The sequence below is a fragment of the Papaver somniferum genome, chromosome 3, assembly GCF_003573695.1.
Source record: "Papaver somniferum cultivar HN1 chromosome 3, ASM357369v1, whole genome shotgun sequence".
Lineage (NCBI taxonomy): Eukaryota > Viridiplantae > Streptophyta > Magnoliopsida > Ranunculales > Papaveraceae > Papaver > Papaver somniferum.
In genome coordinates, this window is record NC_039360.1 from 98,529,558 (window position 1) to 98,542,896 (window position 13,339).

Sequence of the window (13,339 nt, forward strand, 5' to 3'; positions counted from 1 at the left end):
ATCCATATGATGTAAGAGTTTTGTCACTAAAATTGACAATTGGGGAGATTGTTAGAGCATTGCTCGGTTGAACCCACCAAGCGTTGGTATGTCAAGTTTGGTTGTCATATTTTAGTGAACCAAAACTCAAGTTAAGAATCGCTTGATTATGTACTAGAGTTAAACTTCGTATAGGTTAGCTTGAAAGCATTAGGATATGAAACATTACAAGTATTGCGAAGTCTTGAAGATGTGAAGAAGCGAGGAGCTACAACAACAATCATCCTTCCACTTGAGGTTAGCGATATTTGACTTGAACTGTTTCATTCCCTAACGTATTTTTCAAGTCGTGCATATTGAAAACATAACTGCGAAGCATATTTGAACTCTAGATAGACATAGTATTAAGGAATACAATACGAGGTTTATTGCTTAACCATTAAACTTTGTAGAAAAGACATCGCCATAATCATTTGAATGCTATTGTGATTATGTACGGGTATAAGGTGAGGATTTCATCCTAGGGAACAATGTTTACATGTATTCTAAGGAAGTAAGTTCATAAACTTGTTTTGTGAACCGAAAAACGAAATTGACAGGTGTTATTGGTTTTGTTATTCATTGCATATCTTATGAACAACCAATATGTGTGATAGAGTAGAACTGCTCACAACTTGTTGTGTTCTTGGTAGAACTATTCACAAAGGCCTGACTTTTGTATTGGTATAACTTTTATTAGTAAAGTCAATCTTAAGTAATCACCTTGGTATGTATCGGTTTTGTGTCTGCCATTGAGAAGAGGGGAACCGATCCTTGTAAGGGGTGAAGGGAACCGATCCTAGTAAGGGGTGAAGGGGAACCGATCCTTGTAAGGGGTGAAGGGGAACCGTTCCTTGAAAGGGGTGCAGTGCATAAAGGGGAACCGATCCTTGTATGGGGTGCAGCAAATTTACAGAAGAAAGGGGAACCGATCCTGTGAAGGTGTGCAACACATATAAGTTAGATACCATATATATGTGGGGAACCGATCCTAGTACTTAGTCAACCATATCATTGGTAAGCTAGTGTGACTATGCGTAGTACTCACATGGAGGTATAACCCAAACTTGTTTTGGTAGAACTGTAAACCCATGATTGTGATTGAATGTTTGGTTTGATCAATCATATAGTTCTTGAAAGTCAGATGAACCAATTCTAAACTTGTTTGGAAGTGTGGAAAATCGGTTTCAAGATTGTAAGTGTGAAAGAGAACTTACAAAGTAAAGATGTCGACAAACTTTGAACTCGTGCTGAGAATGTTTATTTCTATAATTGTTCAAAGATATTCCTTAAAGGCTAAATGGAAGAGAATCCCAGAATCGAAACATAAGTAAGTTAAGAATCTTTTAATTAAGGTTATTAATTTATCTTGGTAGGGAAATTATGGAATTAGTAATGTGCATTTACTAAATAGATTTTCCGACAGATTTTTATTATATTTTTGGACAGAGCATTTCCAGGAATTATGAAAACCGAATCCGTGCATTTGAGAATATTTTCGGTTTTGGAAATTCCTTAGTGTCCAAACTTCCTTGTCTATAAATACACGAAGTTTGCCTTTCTAGCAAACTAATTTTGCAACAATTTGACTTCCTCTTTTGTCATTGTTACTGGTGTAGCCGCCTATCGGATAGGAGAGTAATATAATTAGGTGAAATCTCTTACAGCCACTCGTTTCAAAATCTTCTTTGGGATTGAGAAGCTCTAGCACGACCCGTTGGTGGGAAACTAGATAGTTGCGGTTTATCTTTGTTTTCGATTGATTTGATTGACTAACGGTGGTTGAAATCTGGTTGCACCTAGTTTGTTTATTCTTGAGAATCTTCTCTTTTGATATAGGATTCACTCAAACTAGATCAGAGTTTCGACATGGATCTTTAGACTGTTGTTAGTTCTAAAGACGATCTTGTGATAATCCATTGTTAACAGACTCTGTTCTGTGCGTGATTGATCACAAGAGATTCAAGTGATTGTGTGCAGGTGTTTATTGAAGATTTAAGAAGATTTGAAGACAAATAAGATATTGAAGATCTGACTTAGGTTTTATAATCTTTGGTGTGCACAATACTTGTTTGGGAAAAGAGGATCCAATTAATAATCGGTTTATCCTTGTGGTAGATTGGATTGATTAATTGATTAGATCGGCATCAACACGATTCCTTGGGATTAAAGCTGTTGTTGGCTTAATCTTAACCGATTACCTTAGGGTGGTTGAACATAAGATAGATCTAGACCCGACGAAGGAGTTTATGATATGATAAACGGAAGAGCCTTTGTCCGACTCATATCACTTGGTTGAATAGAGTTGTTACCAAACAGATTTCTTGTTCCTTTACTGTTTGGAATACGAACCAAAGGGATTGTTCCAAGTACGTGACTTATTCACAAGTCGAAGTCGTGGGAATACAGACGAAATTAGGTATACTATAGAGTTAGGTACTTGGTCTCAACTATACGAAGTTAGGCGTAATTTTATGTAGCGGCTTAATCCTGAGAGTATTCAATTCTGGACAAGGTTTCGGGGTTTTTCTGCATTTGCGGTTTCCTCGTTAAAAAAATCTTACCGTGTCATTTACTTTTATTTTCCGCATTATAATTGTTTTATTATAATTAAAATAAATTACACAAACGTTAATATCCTAATTACTTGATAAGTGAATCCTATTGTGTTTGGTTAAGTCCGAACCTTTTTATCAAGTAATACACTTTGTCGTTGTATTGTCTCAATCTAGTATCCATAGACGATCACACGAAGTGTGAACCGATTAGTTGTATTGTCTCGATCTCGTATCCATAGACAATCACTTTCGAAAGGACTTATAGGTCGGAAAAGTTTTAGCTTGAGGTATATTTGGGTACCCTCGCCTTTTCATTTTCAATGGTATGAAGTTTGCGAACATATGTGGTATAGTTTGAGAGATAAATCATTTCAAAATTTCACTAGTTATTATCCATAAGGGTATAATTGTAAAAAATGCTTGAATATACTCTTTTCCCTTGCTTGCCTTAAATATTGTGCAAACTTGAACTAGGTCACTTAATAGTGGGACGGAGGGAGTATGTTAATAACTTGGATGATGTCATATCTTGGTCATCGGATGGTGATCTAGCTGCTCGTTTAAATGATGATCGCGCAGTGCGCGTTCAAAATTTTCCTCACAAGATTAAGATTGTAAAACAATAAACATGACTCCAAAATCCTATGATTAGATGTTACAGATTTTCAGTTTAAACATTAAGATTAGGAAAATAATAGAAACTGAGTTAACCCGTTTAGTCGCCCGATCCTCAGAGGCCTTCGCCCTTTGTTCGGGTCGATTACACTGCATCCACCCCTGGACTAGTTGGAACTGAGATTTTGGCTCCACCCCTGGACTAGTTGGAAATAATGTTAAAGATTTCTTTACATATCAAACAACTCATTGACCCGAAAAAATTACACAAGCCTTTTAAGGACTCCTTTTTCATTTCCCCGCCAATTCCGATATTTTGTCTCTGAATTAGGATTACAATTCATTCAAGGTTCACAATTCCATCCAGAACAATTTCTTATTTAGAGAAAATAAAATCTGCGGCACAAAACCCAGTGGCCACCATGCATAAAGTTGCTCTGTTTTCCAGCGTGGTAGAATGGTGATTGATAATTTCGCACAATTGATTGTCATGCCTCTCCTGAAGGTGTGACATAAACTTTCATTTACAACGCCACCTCTCACGGCTTCAAGGAATTTTGAATCTGCCATCGATAAATACAAAAATTATTTAGTTAGTCATGCATATAAATCTCTTTTGGGTAAAAATAATGGCACAAGTAGATGTAAACCCGAGGGGCTACTGATCCTCCCCATTGATTTATCCTAGATTTTGTCATCCGAGCCTGCAGGAAGGAAAAAAAAAAAAGAAAGAGAAGATTTCTTAACTCTAGAGTTATTGAAGTAGGATTGGGTCTATGATGAGGAAAAGGGAAAGAATTAGAGATATGGACCTCTTTGTTCCAATCTGTGCCAAGGGTAATGCCAGTAAGAATCAAAGTTTGCAAGACAACTCCAGAAATCATCCCAGTCCAAACTCCCTGGTCATTCATTGAAACATTATATCTGAATCAGTCTCACATATGGGCGGTAGTTTTTGGTATATCATAATAGATGAGTTTACCTTCACACCCATGTCCAGATAAGAACCAAGTAGGTATCCCAGTGGAAGACCGACAATATAGTAACATCCCACGTTCACATAGGCTATCAACCATTGCCAACCAGCTCCTACTGCAACACCTGGAACGTGAACGCGAAGAAATGTCAGAGAGGAGCTACATGAGAGAATAAGGAGAGAGGCAGGTACAGACCAAAGAAAGTCAGAGAGATGGTCTAACCTGTTAAGACGGGTTGCACACTGTTGAGCAGTAATGTGAATGCGAAAATGATTGCAAGGTCAGAGACGACAGCGGCGACTTCAGGATTATTTGTAAATGGGAGAGCATAAACATTTTTCAAAGCCAAGATAAGGATCATGAAAGCTATGCCAACCAATGCGGCAGACATCACCACAACTAGTATAGAGAACTTGGCTGCCCTTGGTCTGCCTGCCCCGGGTTCATTAGAAATCCTCACACTAATAGCAGCATTGAACCCTAAGAAAATCATGAATTCCCATCCACTCAGGTTTGTGCTGCCATTGGTATTCATGAACAATGTTAACACACATGTCCAGAACTAACATTTTCATACAGATTACTGTAGTTACTGCGGAATCAAATGACTTACCATATCGAAATTGCAGCTACTGCTATAGCAGCGTTCCTTAATCGACCAGCTACCACAATGAGAAACATCAGATACCAGAATTCAAGGCTGCATCAAACATGGAAAGACCCTTTTAGACCACATCATCTGGTTATCTAGTGCGGTAACATCGCATGGTTGATCTAGCAACGTTTTAGAGAGGGACTGAGATTACCACAACATGATGGCTGAAGCAACGGATAGTCGAGCAAATGCACCCAAATCACGAAATGCGCTCCAACTGAAACCATTCCAGGCACCAGGACAGTTACCCATAACAACATATGCAAATTGGCGCAACACCACCAACCACCATGATACATTGAGTGATACAGCTGCACCAGGCAGCCCTAATTGGAACTGTACTACGAGAAGCCAACTTAAGAATATATGAAACACAAGAGCTATTCCAGATATCCATGCCATGGCCATAACCTTGCTTTGTGACTGTAAGAATTTCTGTAATGGGAAATTCACTCCATAAGCAAACAATTGAGGGATCATGTAGAGAGAGAATTTCCCAGCAAGAACTGCGATTTCTTCGTCTTGCCCAAAGAACCTCAAAATTGGGGTAGCGAAAACGTATATTGGTAGAACAACTAAACAAGTCACACCAAGGATGATCCATGAACGTTGCATGGATACACCTAACATGTGATACTGTTTCGCTCCAAATGCTTGTCCACATAGTGTTTCCAATGCGCTCCCCATTCCCAGCTGATCAAACAATCATTTTTAAGAATCATCAGGATTATTAGTACAAGGACATTCTCAATTAGTGCCATAAGATGGCACTTTTACTTACGGCGGATATAAGTGGTTACGTTCACCCATTATTACAGGTGGTCACGTTTTTTGTTCAAATTGATTCTTTGTTAACAACAGAATATTCAACAAAGATTATCCAAATCATTTTGTCCACCAGTTTTCAACAACACAAAGGGAACGACTAACTAGTTTAAAAGGATTCTAAGTTAGACATGGACTAGAATAAACCGTTGACAAAATTGTACTTGCAAATTATTTGATCAAGTTCTTGAACCTTTTCTCCGGTGAAATCTCAAGATATTGAGTATAGTTGTGCTTAAAACTTAACTATTCGAAATACTACCAATCATCAAAGTTGTAGAGGTACAGAAATACGTACCATGATACCAAAAGCAAGGCCAGAAATGACCATGTTTTCAACAGAGACAGCATCAAGTTCAAGAGTAGTAAGCTGACCAGCAAAAACTTGAGTCATGGCTCCAAGAGAATACTGAGCAATGGATGTGAATATTGCCGGACCGGCCAATAACCATAGTTTTTTATTTTCTATGAGTGATTCTTTTATGAATTCTCCACAGTTTGTTATCTCATCAATATCTTCCTCTCTTCCTTCTCCTTCGACTAACCGATCTCGCAAATCACTATCCATTTTATTCTCCCGGCGCTCTGCCTCCCTCTGTCTTTCTAGCTATTCAGGACTCGACGAACTCTCTATAACTTTTTAAGCCAGTTAAATACATTATTTTTTCTCTCTTATGATCTTGTTGTAATATCCTTTTTCTTTTTACACTCTGCTAACATCAATCAATCGTTGCTTTCTCCTGTTACTCTTACGGATGTGCTAGACTGCTAATTTGCACGTGTTATGGCCCTAGTTAGTAAGTTCGCGAATGATTCGCGAATCATTCACGAATTTTTCCGTATCACGAATTTTACCGTTTTATTCGCGTACGTTTGCAACTCCGAACCCAAGACGCGTATTATGTGGCATTCCCGGATTATTCGCGAATCGTTCACGAACTTTACGTATCCCGAATGATACGTCCGTTTAATTCGTCAGAAATTCTTTAGCTTTTATGTTTTCAAAGGCCCTATTTTTTTAGGCTTTACTGCCTCCCAAGCATACACGGCCCAATATTAGACGTTGTTGTAATTTTTATGAAACAAAAATGACAGAAGAGATTTGAAGGTGAAGGTGAGAGAGATCTAAACCACTATACCACGTCCTCTTTGATGACTAATGTTGTATATATTATTAATATCATCATATTAAGTTTATTTTTTCTTTAAATAACTCACATGTATGCATAAAAATTAGTTTATGACCTTATAAATACTAATTATTTATTATATATAGATACCGAATTTTTCAGATCCGAACTCACATTTATAAATCGAATTATACACGTACGTATGCCGTTCCGAATTACTGACGAATCACGTTCTGTTGACCGAATTTTGGACCGAATTTGAGTTTTACAAAACCGTATAATACTCGTACGTTTGTCGTTCCGTACGTTTGCCGAATCCTGAATTGCTAACTAGGGTTATGGCATCTCTGAAACTTTCTATATTGTACCTAATGTAAATAATTGGTTCTGGTGTTTTTTTCTTTTTCGTCTTTTTGATATAGACCTACCACACGATATTATGATTTTCCCGATTGTCAATTGGCATGGGTGACGAATGAAGGGACGTCAGTGCTGTGGCAAATGAAAGAGAGTACGTTGTTGCCATGCCGACACAACGAATAAAGGTGGTTGTTTGATTTGGAAAGATTTCTAATCTACTTATTAATACTCCACTGGATTAAGATTTCATGATCAATCAATGTAAAGAACATGAGCAACTGTAGTGACTAGTTAGTCGTTCTAGCCGTTTCTTTATGTAAGAAACGCAATGTCTGTCCCCATCTCCACCAAATTTTTTTAACCATACATGTAAATTGTAATCTATCCGAAGAAAGGATAAAATTCATTCAAGGCGCACTGTTGTGAAAACCTCACTTGCATAACATAAGCGTCTTAAGATAGAGCATCCAAAAGAAATCTAGGAGAACATGAATAAGATTACGGGCCAAGGCGAATTCATGTGCCACCAGATACCCAAAAACTTGACAAACATAAGATTAGAGGCAGCAGACAGAGGGGAATTAGTCTTGACCAAATTTAGAGCAGTTTGAACTTTGAAGAAGAGGAAACTGCCCTCTGGAATTAAAAAAACTGATGAAGAGACAGTAAAATATCAGGGTACAAAAAATCCACTGCTACTTCCAGAAATTTTCTTGTCTCTAACATCAATGCATTGTTCATTCCAGCGTGGTAAAATGAGCACCAACCGTTTTTCTCCTGAACGTGTGACATACAGTCCGTTTGGTTTAAAACACCACATCTCTTTGCTTGGAAAAATTTGGATTCTGCCGTCAACCAACATAAAACTGTTAATTGTATGCATAGAGATTTAGTTCACTATGTCATTCGCATTTGGAACAAAATCTATTTGGATAAATATGAAAGGCAGGGGAGTGACGTTTAAGCATACCCCTGTGGTTTTCAGGGTGAGCAAACTGGTTGCACTATATATACTAGCTCTTCCGAAAATGACACAAAAGTTTTTCACAGGGACAGACACAGAGAACCTAGCTTTATTAAGCATGCAATGTTCATGGGGCCATATATATTCATTGTCTATTGATTTGAGTTGGATGACCACATCAATTTGTTTTAGTTAAAAAAAAAATGAGTTTGATTATAACCTGGCTATCTATTTGAGGAGCTACTGAACCTCCCCATTTGTTTATCCTAGATTTTGCCATTAGAGCCTGCAGGAGAAAAAGAAGAGAAAAATCTTAAAAAAATATTGAAGATGGGGTAGTGTATTTGGGTGTGTGCGTGGGGCGAGGGAGAGAGAGAAACCTCTTTGTTCCAGTTGGTGCCAAGGGTAATGCCAGTAAGGACCAAAGTTTGCAATCCAATTCCGGAGATCATTCCAATCCAAACTCCCTAGCCATTCAGAACACCAACATTTGTTAGAATCTGTGAAACAATAAATTTGGAGTTGTCTTACTTAAAATGCAGTTTTTTTAATTATCTTATTAGATGAGTTACCTTTAAACCCATGTCCAGATAGGAGCCAAGTAAGTATCCCAGTGGAAGACCGACAATGTAGTAACATCCAACGTTCACATAGGCTATCAACCATTGCCAACCAGCTCCTACTGCCACACCTGCAACATGAAGGCCAAGAAATGTCAGAGAGGAACAGTATGAAAGAGAGGCAAGTAAAGAGAGGGTCAGGTAGAGACCAGAGAAACCAGAGAGATGGTCTGACCTGTTAAGACGGGTTGGACACTGTTGAGTAGCAAAGTGAAGGAGAAAATGATAGCAAGGTCGGAGACAACAGCCGCGACTTCAGGACTATTTGTAAATGGGAGAGCATAAACATTTCTCAGAGCCAAGATAAGGATCATGAAAGCTATGCCAACCACTGCGGCAGACATCACCACAACTAGTATAGAGAACTTGGCTGCCCTTGGTCTGCCTGCCCCGAGTTCATTTGAAATCCTCACACTTATTGCAGCATTGAACCCTAAGAATATCATAAATTCCCATCCACTCAGGTTTACGCTGCCATTGGTAACCATAAAAAGTGTCAACACGAATATCCAAATTGACATTTTGCACACGCGTAAAATTAATGCAATAGTTATTGTGAAATATGAATGACTTACCATATCGATACTGCAGCCACCACTATTGCAGCATTCTTCAATTGACCAGCTACCACAATGAGAAACATCAGATACCAGAATTCAAGACTGCATGGAACATGGAAAGACGCTTTTAGACCACATCATTTGCTTAGCTAAGATTGTTGTAGAAAAATAGATGGAGAGAGTGGAAGTGAGTGTACCACATCATGATGGCTGAAGCAATGGAGAGCCTAGCGAATGCCCCCAAATCATGAAATGCACTCCAACTAAAACCAGTCCAGGCACCAGGACAGTTACCCATAACAACATATGCAAACTGGCCCAAGACCACTACCCACCATGATAAATTGAGTGATACAGCTGCACCAGGTAGCCCTAATTGAAACTGTACTATGAGAAGCCAACTTAAGAATATATGAAACAGAAGAGCTATTCCAGATATCCATGCCATGGCCATGACCTTGCTTTGTGACTGTAAGAATTTCTGTAATGGGAAATTCAGCCCATAAGCAAACAGTTGGGGGATCATGTAGAGGGAGAATTTCCCGGCAAGAACTGCAATCTCTTCGTTTTGTCCAAAGAACCTCAAAATCGGGGTAGCAAAAACATATATCGGCAGAACAACAAAGCACGTCAAACCAAGGATGACCCATGAACGTTGCATGTAAACACCTAGCATGTGATACTGTTTTGCTCCAAATGCTTGTCCACACAGTGTTTCCAATGCACTCCCCATTCCCAGCTGATAAACAATCATTTTGATGGTTAGGATTATTATAAAAGGATACATTCTTAGCGCCATAAACATGCATGCACGGATTTACTTAATGAGGAAATCTTCTCACGAAAATACCAACCAGCATTTGGGTTTTCTGGAGGTGGGCAAAACAAGTATCGATGTATGTGCATTGTAAGTTTATCATGGTAGACACCAAGTGTACTGGGATAAATATACATCGTGCATAAAACAATGAATTCTGTTTCTATCTGCGGAAGTGCACACAATATTCCTGTATGCTTACCAGAAAACACAAATTGTTTATTCAAACCTCGACAAATCAAAAGCAGTGGAGGTTTAGTTAAACATTTAGACTGTGGCTTGGTGCACCCATTTTACAAGTGGTGATCAAAATGATAGTCAATTTTTGTTCTTTGGATTCTATGTATCTTCTTCCTTAGAATCCCTACCAATAGAATACCGAATGATTCTGTTTACTACCAACTTACAACCTCTCTCATCCACAGACCACAGTGCTATGGAAACTGGCAATTTTAGGCAAGTTACATATCAAAACAAAATTGGTAAAAGTAGGTTTTTGACAATTGCCAGCTTAACTTGCCAAGATGGTAAGTTCAAACAGCTGTACCTGATCATAACAACACCAATTGCGAGGAAAAATTGCCAAAATTTTAACTTAGAGGTAGTTATTTTGGCTGGCAAACACAATATTATGGAAAAGGTTGATTGTCAGATATTGTACGGGTTCTGGAGAACGAGTATGACTTACACAACCATATAAAAGTTGAAATTGGGTATGAAATGAAAGCCAACTTTAAAATGGGTATGAATCATGCTCCTTCACAACCATATTGGGTAGTATAATCTCATAGGCTCATACTCCATCTTGGATCGAGTTTAGCTTCAAACTCACTAACTTTCATGGAGTGTGTGAAGGGTCAAAAACAAGTTGATACTCCATATGCCAAATAGACCAACTGCTATTTTAACTTGCCATATGCATAACAATGCAAAGTCGCTAAAGAGCTACAATATTTGGTTATCCCACTATGATTAAATTTTTAGAGGAAATTGTCATATCTAGCAAACCAGCATTGTGGAGCCGTCATAAGTCATATCAACATTATCTATTTATTTTCTTGAAAAATAATAATCCAACATTATCTACTTACCTTAAAACAACAAGGTGAACTCAATCATTAATTACCACCACTAAAACAATTTTAGTCTACTATACATCTATATATATAGAGAGAGAATATAGAGAGATAGAGATAAGAGATATACCATGATACCGAAAGCAAGGCCTGCAATGACCGAGTTTTCAACAGAGACGGCATCAAGTTCAAGAGTAGTGAGATGACCAGCAAAAACTTGAGTCATGGCTCCAAGAGAATACTGTGCAATGGTTGTGAATATAGCAGGACCAGCAACCATAGTTTTTTGTTTTCTGTTGCTGATTCTTTTACGAACTGTCCCCAGGTTTTTATCTCGTCAATGTCTTCTTCTCCTCCTCCTTCGACTAACCGATCTTCCAAACTGTTATCCATTTTTTTTTCTCCCTGCTCTCTCTCTCTCTAGCTAGTGAGGTGTGAGGACTTGACAAACTCTCGGTATCATCGTTTAGCTGCTTTAATAGATAGTTACTTAAGTGGCGGATTAGGAGACGTTACTGGTGTGACGAACGATGAGAGATTGCCCACGTCGACACATAAAAAACAGGATAAAAAAATAGAGCCGTATCGGAAAAGAGTTCTACTAGCATTTTGGAATTTTTGTGAACAAAGAAATTCTAACATTTTGGAATTTTCATGTAAAAACAAGACTACAAGAGCATGCAAAAATATTTAAGTGTCTTTTAAGAATCCGCGTGAAAACCGGGAAGGAGTACAAGTGGTTCAGTGGTTATACACGTTTTCTTTCTGTGAGATGCAAGAGAGTTGTTGAGGGAGATAATAATAGTGATGGCGTTGGCAGGTGCAGTAGTTTTAAATTTCGTTTATTATGAGAGGGTGACGTGACATGACGTGACATGATATGATATCCATCCAGTTTTGTTTAGTAGTACTGTAGTAGTTGCGTTTGGCCCAGCCGTCGAGAACAAAAATCCACAAACCTTAGTAAATTCTTCCGGGAAAAAATTATTTCAACCCACAGACTTCTAACCGCCAGATCTAGTAGATATAACGTCGTCTAATCCATAAATTAACTATAGCTAGTTTTTTAAAATTTCATCGAACCTTACTGTTCCTGAAATTTCGTAATCTTCTATAACGCAAAGTTTTCATCTTCTTATTCTCAAATCAATGGCTGGATATGTGAGTGAAGATATAATTAATCAAAAGATTTTCCATTCTTCTGGGGAAATAATGTGCAGTGGAGCATAATCCAAGGGTGCAGAGCAGGTTATTATGATTTTTGATAGGACAACAAAATTTCATCTAAAAGAGTGTGAAAATTGTAGTTTATGAACAAGAAAAATTGATCCGTGAGTCGGACATTTTTAGTGTTGCTTAACCAATCCGTTAGAATTTTTGTAAAAAGAAAAAAAATAGTGGTTATGGGTTTTTTTTCTCCGGAATTTATGCACATTACAGCAGCCTCTAATTAAAAAAAATTGTCGGAAAAGAAGCTAACCTGAAATAATATATTGATAGAGTCGATTTAGGAAATCGGAAACCTTACAGAAATTTTTAAAGACGATAGAAAAGTCATACAAGTTATAGTATCTCCACCAATTCTTACCTATCCAATCTATCCTTTCAGAACTAAAAACATTATAGTAAGTAACATGAACTGGAGGACCAAACAGTATAGTAAGTCATACAAGTTATAGTATCTCCACCAAGTTATCAGTCGACCTTCTCTCTCGCAAAGGAGAGGACCAAACATCAAGAGCCAAACTGATCTTGAGAATGAAACCAGTTTGTATCAAAGCACAAGGCAGTGATTGGACTAAATCCAACCCACATCCAGAACATGTAAGTAACATGAACTAGAGGTTTTTAAGTTTAGAGTGCCTATTGCTATCAAGATAGCAGTGACCCAACTAGTAATAACAGTAGCCAAAAAAATAGAATAACCGAAGTAGCTTCTAATAATATTGGGTTATCCAAACAACCCAAATACACGTCATTCCTCTTCTCCTAACTGTCGAATCCTGTTTTGGAGCATACATTTTGAGGCTACAAAATGCTTACCCTAACTAGGTAGGTTGATAAGGGGTGTCTAAAGCTAGTTGAGTTACTTAGATAACTTTGACTAATTTTATTTTATTTTATTCATTTTTTTTCTTTCTATTTAGTTTTACATTTTTCTTCT

At 37.8% G+C, this 13,339-nt stretch overlaps 1 protein-coding gene, 1 long non-coding RNA gene and 1 pseudogene across 2 annotated transcripts; 1 reads left to right on the forward strand and 2 right to left on the reverse strand.

Annotated features, from left to right (window-relative positions):
* Positions 1–504: 504 nt before the first annotated feature.
* LOC113356933 lies at positions 505–7,956 on the forward strand. The gene is made up of 3 exons (XR_003363303.1): positions 505–519; positions 2,858–2,863; positions 7,899–7,956. It is a non-coding gene; the product is annotated as an uncharacterized LOC113356933 (long non-coding RNA).
* LOC113356932 (protein DETOXIFICATION 33-like) lies at positions 3,398–6,330 on the reverse strand. The gene is made up of 8 exons (XM_026600170.1): positions 5,947–6,330; positions 4,975–5,516; positions 4,782–4,868; positions 4,391–4,686; positions 4,174–4,292; positions 4,004–4,090; positions 3,842–3,895; positions 3,398–3,754 (listed from the first exon to the last, which is right to left on the reverse strand). The coding sequence occupies exons 1-8, from the start codon at positions 6,214–6,216 to the stop codon at positions 3,731–3,733; spliced, it is 1,479 nt and encodes a 492-aa protein (XP_026455955.1). The 5' UTR covers positions 6,217–6,330; the 3' UTR covers positions 3,398–3,730.
* LOC113356931 lies at positions 7,516–11,642 on the reverse strand (annotated as a pseudogene).
* Positions 11,643–13,339: the final 1,697 nt, after the last annotated feature.